General features: G+C 31.2%; 1 protein-coding gene across 2 annotated transcripts; it reads left to right on the forward strand.

Moving 5' to 3' along the window:
* Window positions 1-3,599: 3,599 nt before the first annotated feature.
* On the forward strand, window positions 3,600-7,583 carry LOC112776049 (probable polygalacturonase). 2 transcript variants are annotated; one of them, XM_025820002.3, is made up of 6 exons: window positions 3,600-4,465; window positions 4,886-5,206; window positions 5,536-5,656; window positions 5,976-6,150; window positions 6,287-6,357; window positions 6,692-7,583. In XM_025820002.3, the coding sequence occupies exons 1-6, from the start codon at window positions 4,448-4,450 to the stop codon at window positions 7,387-7,389; spliced, it is 1,404 nt and encodes a 467-aa protein (XP_025675787.1). In that variant the 5' UTR covers window positions 3,600-4,447; the 3' UTR covers window positions 7,390-7,583. The 2 variants fall into 2 exon arrangements, with proteins under 2 accessions (XP_025675787.1, XP_072084926.1); XM_072228825.1 differs by having other exon boundaries at window positions 5,536-5,626.
* The last annotated feature ends 4,451 nt before the right edge of the window (window positions 7,584-12,034 follow it).

The raw sequence follows: 12,034 nt of genomic DNA on the forward strand, positions 1-12,034 counted from the left end.
TTCAAGAAACCGGTTCGGCCACACAGAGAGAGAAAAGATAACCATGCAAAACCCAACATGCAAATACCTCTAGTTCTTTCTTGATCATCACCCTTCATCAATCCGAGCTCTCCACCCTTGGCTTGCTCTCCAAGATGGATTTCTGGCCCTTGATGCTTCATGATGATAATGACTTCATCTGCTTTAATCTCTGCCTCAACCATCACTTCGCCACTCTAGCTACTTCCTGTGGTGGTTGAGCAGAATCAAAGACAAGCCATGCTTCAAGAATCTCCCTGGCTGGCCGTGATCTTATTCTTCCTTTTTGAGCATGGAGAAGCCAAGATTACCTCACCAAATCTATCCAAAATTGGTGACAATCTCAGCCACAGCTCATTTTTATTTTAGTATGTTTTCTTGCCATCATTGTGATGGTCTTTAGGCTTGCTTTCTCTTCCTTTCGGTAGCTCATTTTCGCTTCCATGGCTACCAATATTTCCTGTGTAATAATCGAAGAGAGAAAGAGATGAGAGAGAAGAAAGAATCTGAAGAAAAAGCAATTCATAGTGGTTAAACTAATTAATTGAAAATAGCTTGTTTTTGCTTCCCTTAGTTGGCGTGTAGCAATGATGCCTTTAGTCAAATCAATCTTCTCTCATTTGCTTATATTCCCAATGCTTAAGTTAGCTTTGAAATCCTTCCAAGAGGTGTAATGGAATCCGTTGGAAGCATTGAGGCTTTTTCTTTGCTTCATGGATTCGGACAAAGCATGAGGAAATCTCATCTTCAAATGGAATTGGGCTTGGTTGCTATAATTATTAAATTTCTGGCCCAATTGCAACATTTGCTTTCCTGATGAGTTTTGGAACGGATCAAGCATAGGAAAACATTCATCAAAATTAAATATGGGCCTGGTTGCAATAACATTTAGCTTGGCCCATTAATACAACAATTCAGCCACATAATAGAAAACATGTAGCAAGGCTGATTGTTGGTTTTAATTTGGGCTAGCAACATTTTTATTTTCCGGTCCAATTAAAAACCTGCATCACAAAATTATTAATTAACATATGTTATGTGAAAGTCAAATTAATAATTTTGTAATTTAAATATTTTAATAATGTTTGTTCATCATCAAAATTAAATTAGAGTTTTCCAAACTCATCAGAGAACTTTGATTTTAAAAAGGTAAAATGTAAGTCAAAAGAGAATATGACATCCAAAAATAACATTATCACTTAATAAAATTAATATGATCCTTTCTCTTAAATAAAATTTATTATCCTTATTAATAATTTTAGTATATTTTCTCCTTCTTTTTAATTAACCTTTATTAGTAGTCTTTATTACTCCTAATTCTCTCTTTTTAATTCTTTAAAAATATTCTTTGTTCTTTCCAAAATTAGACTTATTAATAAGTTTTTCAAGCTATACAAAATTGATTGAAAGCATAAGGACTATTTGACTAAAAGTTTTATAATTATATGAATTCAATTGAATTTTTTATCCAATATCAATTCTTCATTATAAATTTTTGAGACTTAAAGTTCTAATAAAAAATTAATATTTGAGAACAATTAGAAATTTTCAGAGTATTTTAAACCGAAATAAATTCTAGAATAAAATCTCAAATTGGTATTTAAATTTGTTTTGAGTAATTACTCGATACTTTTTTCGTTAATGTTAGTTTTTAAATTTTTGAATAGAGACAAAGGAATTTCTAAACTTAGACTAAATTAAAAAAAATATTTTTTAATTATTAAATCACACTTCTAAATTTGTTAACCATAAAATTATTCTCAAAATATTTTAAAATGTCATAAAAATAATTAAAAAAATGCATTTATAACTATAAGTAACAAATACTTATGTATTTGGCTACTTGAGTATTTGATCCGAAATTTTATAGGTATGTTTGAATAATTATTTAAAAAATATATACAAAAACGACATCAAAATTTGAATTTGAATTTGAATTTTTTTTTTTTAAAAATTACTTTTAACTTTTTGCAACAAAAAATTGTAAAAATTATCTAAAATTGTCAAATTTTAAAAATAAAATATTTTATTTTTAATTCATTATAGAAAAAAATTATATTAAAATCTAATTTTTAAAATCTTTTTAATAATATATATTTAAAGTTAAAGTACTATTATTAGTAATTTAATAATTCAAAATATTTTTAGTAATTTACTCCAAAATTTATAAAAGATAGAGAAACAATCATATGAACTACCAAAACCTAAAAAAAGACCAACATCTCTTACAATTTGAAAAATAAAAAAATAAAATAAAAATCAAAAGGGACTATTTTAAGAGTTTGTTTGAGTGATTTTTTCTGAAATTTTCTTTTAAGTATTTTTTAAATTCTTTTAAAAAAAATAATGTTCTATTGATATTTTTAATATAATTTTTTTATTTAATAATTATATTTAGATACAATAATATAAAAAGATCTTTTAAAAAAAATATGTAAATTGTAATTTTTAAACAATTATTTTTTAAATTTTTAATATTTTTTTTACTATTAAAATTTTATTAAATATGCTAAAAAATAAAAATTATTTTTCATTAAAAAAGATCTTTTTCTAAAAACTTGGAATCGGTTTTAATTGGCTTTTAAAAAAATATTTTTTTATTTTTTAAAAATTTTTTAATAGATAAAAACTATTTCAAATTTAGATAAAATTTTAAAAAAGAGTTTTAAAATATTAAACAAATTTTTTATTTTATTTTTTGTAAGTAAGGTATTGTTAGTTTTTTAAAAAAATATTTTTTAATAAAATATTTTTTAAGGAAGAATTAAAAATAAGGACCACTAATATAGGTGATGAGCCAAAAACTTGATACGCTTGAATATTGGTAAGTACACTAAATTACTCCAAGTAATACCACGGTAAGTGAATATCGTTTCTACGAGGACTAAAGGATTGAGTTAAGCAACTTCTAGTTAAATTTTCTAATTAGATCAATCAAACTTTAACAAGAGGATTTGAATCTTGAAGTAGAATCTTGAAATAGTGAGGAACAGTAAAGGAGAGTGTTTGATTATGAATGAGAGTGTGCTTACCAGTGACGGATCCAGAAAATTTTTTCAGTGAGGGCAAAATATATATAATATAATAATAATTTTTATAATTGATGTTATAAAATAGGAATATTCTTTAAATTATTTAACCAATAAATTAAAATAAAATAATAATTCAAAATAATAACAAATACTTTTTATAATTGATTATATACACTAACTATCTGTACTACACTAATATATGCGCATTACTGCTGTACTCACTCTTTGTATATGTATGTGTGTATTATTACTGTACTCACTCTTTATATATGTATTAGTTTATTAGCCAAGTGACATTAATCGAGTAATTAATTTTAATTGGAGACTAAAGTGTCTGATCCGAAATTCTTTAAGAATCAAAATAGGTAAATATTCTAAATAATATATGTTAATAGTCTTTTATGACATTTTTTTAAATATATTTAAATGTGTTCAAAATTTAATAAAAATAATTTATTTTTTATAAAAATAAGTTAATTCAAAACTAACATTTTATAATAGCACCGACAGAAACCCTAAAATTAAAAATAAAAATTTAAGAATGAATTAGGGGCTACAATGAGAAAGAGCAAATGATTAGCAACGTGATAGAGCATAGTTATCAATTCAAAACTGAAAAGTCAGGTGACCAGATAGACACTAGTGTTGACAGACGAACTTTCGAACTGGCAAAAATCTGTTAGTAAAATGAGGATGGGAATTCAAAGAGTGTTTTGTCACAAGGAACACGCACGAGATACATAGTGGACTCAATTGGTGCACCCCTTTCCCATGCAAATCCAAATTCCGTGCAATTCCTCTCTCTCTCTCTCTCCATCCATTTCTGTTTGTATTGGGAAGTCAGAGTGAGTGTGTTGCCTCACCACTGTAATCGGTGACAAAGGCACAATCAAACACCGCCATCTTCCGCTCATGCTTCTCACTTAATAATAGAACACAACTCAACACTCCTTAGAATCATTGAGTTTCGCTCTCTTCAACAACCGTCGCTCTTTCTCTTGCGGCCTGTGTTTTGTTCCTTCCACACACATTAAAAGAGCGAAACAGAAATGGGAAGTGTTTGGAAGAAGTTATATAGAGAGAGAGACATAGTGAAAGAACGGAGGGTCCTACTGCTTAATTTTTGAGAGGCACAAACAGTTCCTTGTCAATGATTTTTGCTTGTTAATTGATTGATGCCTCTCTCTCTCTCTCTCTCTCTCTCTCTCTCTCTCTCTCTCTCTCTCTCTCTAAATGACCCTTCTTTCTATTCACTATTCCTTCTTCCTTCATAATTTATTCAATAAACATTAAAATTCTTCTTCCTCCTCCTTCGACGGGCACTGGTGGACTGGTGGTTGCTTTGAAGTTTAAGGCTCCGCCCCCTGGTCAGGTTATTGGGCCAAATAAAGGGTCATATGAAGAGACCTTCAGCTGTGAGTTCTCTTTGGTTATTGCTTTCGATTCTAAATGCAAAATTATTATTATGTTAATTTGCTCTGTTTCACCGTACTCGGTGGAGTGAGATCTAATGCAAAATTATTTTTATTATGTTATACATAGATCAAGAATGAAAAACCAGTTGGATAATCCAATGTGTGCACCTTAGTATAATTTAATTTAATTTGCGTTGCTTCTCTGCTTTTGTTTGTTCTTAGTGTACAGTTTCCACTCATCAATTTGAAGTACTTGGTCAACATCTTTGGACACTCTTTATAGCTCATATAAGTCAATATTATTAAAATTTATGTTGCACAAATATGATACGGATATTGAATAGATATGTTACATGTAAATCTGATAATTTTATTCATGCATCATAGATGATAAGTAATTGTTAAATGTTTCTCTTGCAGCTGGTGGATGTGTTTCTGGTACTTGCATTGTTTAGTTGCAACTCATGGACAACGCGGAGCAGCTCAGAAAGCTGCAATCCAAATTATGTTGAGGAAATTCGACCTCATAGTGTTAGTATTACTGAATTTGGAGCCGTTGGAGATGGAATCACTCTCAACACAAAAGCATTTCAGAATGCCATTTTCTACCTAAATTCTTTCGCAGACAAAGGCGGAGCAAAGCTTTTTGTCCCAGCTGGCCAATGGTTAACCGGAAGTTTTGATCTTATCAGCCACCTAACTTTGTGGTTGGACAAGGATGCAGTAATTCTTGGATCAACGGTAAACTTTCATCGCAAATATTATGATAAAACATAACAAAAAAGAAGCTCATCATATCTGCCAATAGTGGCACTTTTATTACAAATTAACTATTTACATTTGTTATGCATATTAACCTATGTGGTAGCATCTTGTTTAGAATATGTGCAAGGATAATTTTACTTCTTTGAGCTTAAGCAATCTGCGGTATATGTTGTGCTGGAATTTTATGCACTAATGTAACTCCATTAAACCTGATAGCTTATTAATGTGGGATTTGACATTGCAATCTCAATTATAAAATAAACCATGTGAATAAATTGGTGTATCTTGCTTGTTGCTTGTTACAGAACTCCGATGATTGGCCCATTGTGGATTCCCTACCCTCATATGGTCGAGGAAGGGAGTTGCCTGGTGGAAGGCATAAAAGCCTCATTTATGGTAACAATTTGACTGATGTTATCATTACAGGTTGGTAATATTATAAAATGATAGACTAGACTACCAATTTAATGCTAAAAAACTGAGGCGTTAGCGATTTAGCCCGCGAATAAACTTAATCGGTTATGGTACTCAAAAGATGTAATCTATTTGAGAAATTTCCCCAAAAATTAACTCAATTTTATGTCTAATAAAAGATTGAATATGTAGGTGTGAACAAATTTGTTAAACAAAGCACATATGTCAAGTACCTGTCAATCTTTCAAGAACTAAATTGGTGGTTTACCCTAAGAGGAACCATCTTCTACATGCATTTTGGTTTATTGATGCAGTTGCTATGTTGATGAAGGTAATAATGGAACTATAGATGGTCAAGGGAGAATCTGGTGGAGCAGGTTTCGGAACAAAACATTGGACTATACACGTCCCCATTTGGTTGAATTGATGAATTCATCTGGGATTCTCATTTCAAATTTAACTTTCTTGAATTCACCATTTTGGAATATTCACCCTGTATATTGCAGGTTTGATCCCTTCGTACACGGTTGACTTTATATTTTCTCTCCTAATTTTTGTACTTAACAATTTCCATCACCATCGTTATGAAACTCTGCAAGCTTTTATGATTAGCTGGAAATGAGTCTTTTTTTCTATGAACAGCCATGTTACAGTTCAAAATGTCACAATCCATGCTCCCTCCAGTTCTCCGAATACAGATGGGATAAATCCAGGTGAGAGTTTAACCTTAAGCTAGAAAATGATACATAAGGTCATTGGTAATTCACAAGCATTCTAGATTGATCTCAAGTTCCTTTTAAATGAAATCTTCATTTAAATTAAAAGGAAAAAGTGATCTCGTGTTCATGGAAATATCTTAGTCGTAAATCAATGTATTTTTAAAAACGTTTTTCCTCCATTGTTTTGCCTGATTGCTCAAATTCTCTCTTAAGTAGAGTAGTTAGATTTTCCATTTATAAGTAAACTTTTTCTGTATGAACAATTAAGTAGTTCCTACCTCCTTAACAACTTTCATTGAAAAGACTCTCTACCTCTAAATGTTGTCAGATTCTTCAGATGATATATGCATTGAAGATTGTTACATAAGCACCGGGGACGATCTGGTTGCCATCAAAAGTGGTTGGGATGAATATGGAATTTCGTTTGGTCGTCCTAGTACAAACATTGTCATCCGTAGGCTCGTTGGGAAAACAACAAGCGCAGGAATCGCTATTGGAAGTGAGATGTCTGGAGGTGTTTCAGGTGTTTTTGCAGAGGATATTTACATTTTTGATTCGCATACAGGGATTGGAATAAAGACTGCTCGCGGAAGGGGTGGTTATGTTCGAAATGTCTATATCTCAAAAATGACATTGGATAATGTAGATATTGCTATTAGGCTCAATGGCTTATACAAAGAACATCCTGATGATGATTACAACCCAGATGCTTTGCCTGTAATAGAAAAGATTACTATCAAGGATGTGATAGGAGAAAATATCAAACGCGCAGGCCTTATACAAGGTATAAAAGGTGACAATTTTGTCGACATTTGCCTATCAAATATCACACTTAGTGTGAGCTCAAAAACTCCATGGAACTGCTCGAACGTTGAAGGATACTCGGATTTGCTTTCGCCTGAAGCTTGTGGTCCTCTCGAAGAAAGTATATTCCCGGAGCATGTTTCAGATTGTTACAATCCAGGAAATCCATTAAGGAGTTCAAGCACTAGAAATCAAGGTGCTTCTTGGTTGCTGTCTTGGTAACTTCTTGAATTTGAAGCATTGTACTAAGAAAAGTTCACTTAGAAACGAATTTTACTCGACATAAGTTGAGTGAAGTTGCTTGAGCTGTTGCTGTTCTCTTATCTGCAGAATGATACCGAAAGATGATTGTTTATTTAACTTGTGTGCAGCAACAAATAAGTGATTGATATATAAATTTGATTGATTTCCTGTCAGGAAGAGCTTCTTGGATTCCATTATAAGACTTCAATAAGCTAACCATTATTTCAAAAAAAAGCACAGAAATTCTATGTTTTTTCTATTTCTTTTTTTTTTTTACGATAAATACAAAAAAAATTTTATAATCAACAAGAAAATTTTAGAAGAGAAAAACACATAATTTCTGGGTTTTGTGTTTAATAAAACATTATTCTATGTTTCGTTTAAGACATATCAAGTGAGTTATTTTTTTATGAACTTTCTTTATTTGTGTACCAAATATTTTTGTGTTTTTTATTTTGACTATTTCTGTATTTAATTTCACAAATTTCTTCGTTCAATTTTATAAATTTCTATGTTTTTGTTATTAATTTTTTTTGTGCTTTTTATATTTTTAATATTAGGAACGAAATGTTTATATACTTATACTAAACATCTAATTTTTTAGAATAAATAAAAAACTTAAAAAAAAAACACAAAATTGTGAATGAAAACAGAAAAGTTATACATTTAGTTTGTGTTTGGAAGAAAAATTAAAAGACAGATGCTGTAAATTAAATTTTTGTATTATGTTTAGTTTAAGATAAATATAGAGAATAAAAAATAAATTTAAAATTTAAAAAATTAAATGAGAATATTTTTTTTAAAAAAATATTAAAAAAATAAAAATTTTATATTCTAAAATTAAAATTTTAATTTTAAATTTTTAATCTTTAACTACTAAACACAATATTGGATTTCAATCCTAATTTAAGTAAACAAAAGAAACCTAAGGAATTACGGAAAAGGAATGCTAAGTAGGTGAAAAGATAATTTTTTTTTAACTTTATCTATTCATCATATCCCAATATCTTTTTGAAAAGAAATAAAGGAAGAAAACACAAAAATTTTAGTACCAAAATTGTGATACCCTGGCCTACAAATAATAATTGTGTAGTATAAGTATTTCGTTTTTTCTTTCTCAATTTCGTTGGTAATATCAACCAAAATGTGATACAATTTTTTTTTAAATTCGTATTTTAAATATTTTTATCTATTTAAATTATAAAATTTAATTTATTAATTTCTTTATTTCATAATTAATTTATTAATTAATTATTTAATTTACTGAATTTTATATATTCAGTCTGAGAGCAATGTTTGTTGCTCCTTGGTTACTTTTTTATTTTTTATATTGGAATGAAGATGGGGTATCACAGGAATATGGGAGTTTATGGTATTTTACAGAGATGTGACGGTTGCGATGAAAAAATTGGACGGTCCAATTTGAAGACAGTAATCAAACAGTTCGATTAAAGGTTGGAAAGGTATACAAATCAGACCGTTTGATTTGTGCCTCTAGCCACATGTTACGCATGCATGTTACCGATCCCACCAAGATGTATACTCTCCAAACCTGATTCAATGTCCCATTCTCTTTTACTTTCGAAGAAACCAGATATTCACTTTCAATCCCACCAGCTTCATTCCATTCATTTTCTTCCATTGATAATGTCCCAGTTTTGAATAAAAAAAATGGGCCACTCATTTTTAGCAATGCCAAGAAAAAGAAGAAGAATAAAAGATGTCAATTGTTCGGAGTTTCACATTTCTAATTATCTTGTTCATTCTAATTATGTAAGTTTTTATTTTAAAATTTTTATTTTAATTAAAATAATAATTATAATGTTAGAGATTAGTAGTTTATTATAATGATAATGTTAGAAATTAGTGTAATAATAATTTTTAAATATTTTAATTTAATTAAAATAATTTTAGGGATTAGTAATAATAAATTATAATGGAAATGTTAGAGATTAGGGATTAGTGTAATAATATTTTTTAGAAGGATTATGGTACGTTATGATAATAAATTAATTATTGTTATTAATAGAATAATTGCAATAATAAATAATAAATATTATTAAAATAGAGATATGATAAATAAAATAATTAATATTAATTGTTATTAATGAATTTATTGTAATAATAATAATAATAATATGATACGAATTTGTATCAAGAACTAGAGAGAATTAGAGATAATCAGAGAGAATAGAGGAGAAATCCCTAGAATTAGGGCCAAAGAGAGAAAGTAGAGTTTCCAATTACACCATGCCTTTTCCACATTATTACATCATACTCCTATTTATAATATAATTCTCTAATTGGACTAGCCCAATACTAATTGTATCATTACCCTACCCTTCAAAACAACCTTGTCCTCAAGGTTGCGAAAAACAATTATAAATCCTAGTAAAAATTGTAAAAGCTAATTACAAGTAATATAAAATATTTCCAATCCTAAAATAAAATTGTCTATGCTACTGTTATAAAAAAAAATTAACCACCAGGATCCCATTGTTTAAAAATAATTGGATCCATTAATTGATCACAATAATAATTTTTGGTAGTAATTGGCCCATTCTGCCGTAGCTGAGTTTGGGCTGCACACTCATGAGGGAGGCCCAACCCACGAACAGGGAGCAGTACTCTCCCCTCCCTTTCATTCCTGGTGCTGGGGAAGAGGAGGAAGGATGCAGCCGCCTCCACTCCAACCCACACGTCGCCGGCAGTCGTGGAGTTGCATGGGGAAACCGCCGTCCAGCTCCCGTCCTGCCTTCTCCATCTTCCGTCTCCTCGGTTCGTTGTGGCATTCTCTTTGCCACTTACCGAAATCGCCGCTCGCCACTGCAAATCGTCGCTGTGTCGTTCGCCGCCTCGATCCCACGGGAAGACAGCCGCCGTGAGAGGCGGTGGCTTGGCCACTAACGGAGAAGCATGACGGAGCCAGCCTCTGCGAGGATTACCGTCGGAACTTAGTGCTTCCTCCACACGACTGTTCGTCGTTCGCAGTGCTCCTCGTGTCGCGACAACGCCACAGCGAAGCACATCTGCGGAACCACTCGCGCCACAGTCCTTGCCGCTTTGGATCCAGCCGCCACCTTCATGCACGATGTCATTTCCCTCCACCTTTGTGACGGCGTCGCTGGCTCGAGGTAGAACCTCAGTTTCGCCAGCGCCAGTTGCTGTCGCCGGGCCAACCGCCGCCTGTGTAAACAAGTAAGGTGGCTTTGGCGGTGGGCGATTCAACTCCTGCGCTGCTGATCCGCCGCCCTGGACGACAACTTCTTCCTCGGCCGGAGCCGTTTCCTCCAAATGCGCCAAATGCAGATCCAGGTGTTCTTCTCTTGTATGTTCTGGAATGAGAGGTAAGTTTGATTGCAGTTCTAGAATTGAATTCTGGAATCCTGCTTGAACTGAAATGGCTGTTGATTCCACTGGTTGAAATTCAAAATTGAAAGCTAATTTTGCTACTTCAGCCAAATCTGTTGCTTCTTCTTCGTTTTCTGCATCTATGAGAGTTGAATTTAGACAAGAAGTTTGTTGTTGTTGCTGAAATGGTGGTACTGCATCATAGTAATTACAAATAGACAAAGATGAATGTTGAATTATTGCCCAATCTGCCACCTCTGTTGATTTTGTTTGTTGTTGAGGTTGAACTGTAAACTTGAAATCTGATGAGTCTCCTTCTTCTCCTTTGATGTGAACTTCTTCTATAATTTCTGGATTCCTTACTGATTCTGAAGCTTTCGCTGTTGTATACTCTACTTCTGCACTTTGATATTTTGGATCTGAATTCCAAAATCGGAGATCTGTGATTATTGCATTTTCTGCTGCTAGCTTTGTTGAATTGTTGCTGAGGAGTGGGACTTCTGAGTTTGATTTGGCCTGAAACTGGAAAATTGGAGGCTGTTGGAGTCGTTGATGACTTTGCAAGGTTGCACAAATTTTGGTGCAAGTTGCCTGGATTTCTGCAAGCATCTTGGATCGTTTTTCATAATTTGAATTCAAGCGAGCTAAGTTAGTTTGAATCTGATCCCAAATTGTGTCATCATAGGAATTTGGCATGGTGTTCAATGAAAGCACCATTTGATACGAATTTGTATCAAGCACTAGAGAGAATTAGAGATAATCAGAGAGAATAGAGGAGAAATCCCTAGAATTAGGGCCAAAGAGAGAAAGTAGAGTTTCCAATTACACCATGCCTTTTCCACATTATTACATCATACTCCTATTTATAATATAATTCTCTAATTGGACTAGCCCAATACTAATTGTATAATAATAATAATAATAATAATAATAATAATAATAATAATTCTTATTACTCACGTCTGATGGTTTATTTAATTATTATTAGAATATAGGACTAATATTAAGATTGTTATAACGTGTGATAATAAATAAATTAATTAGTATTAATCGTTAGTAATAAATGAATTTATTGTAGTAATAATGTTTATTATTAAGCTTTCGTATGATAGTAAAATAAATATTATAAATAAAAATTATTGAATTAATTATTTTTTATTATGAGTATAATATAAATATTTAATAAAGAATTAATGATTGATTTATTATTATATGTATATTGTTAGAATAGAATAGAATAGTTATTTGAATATTAGTATATAATATAATAATT

The sequence above is a fragment of the Arachis hypogaea genome, chromosome 19, assembly GCF_003086295.3.
Source record: "Arachis hypogaea cultivar Tifrunner chromosome 19, arahy.Tifrunner.gnm2.J5K5, whole genome shotgun sequence".
Lineage (NCBI taxonomy): Eukaryota > Viridiplantae > Streptophyta > Magnoliopsida > Fabales > Fabaceae > Arachis > Arachis hypogaea.

Coding starts and splice junctions, on each gene's coding strand:
- LOC112776049 (XM_025820002.3), top strand. Junction 5,207..5,535: donor CAGTAATTCTTGGATCAACG/GTAAACTTTCAT, acceptor TGCTTGTTACAG/AACTCCGATGATTGGCCCAT. Junction 6,151..6,286: donor ATTCACCCTGTATATTGCAG/GTTTGATCCCTT, acceptor TTCTATGAACAG/CCATGTTACAGTTCAAAATG.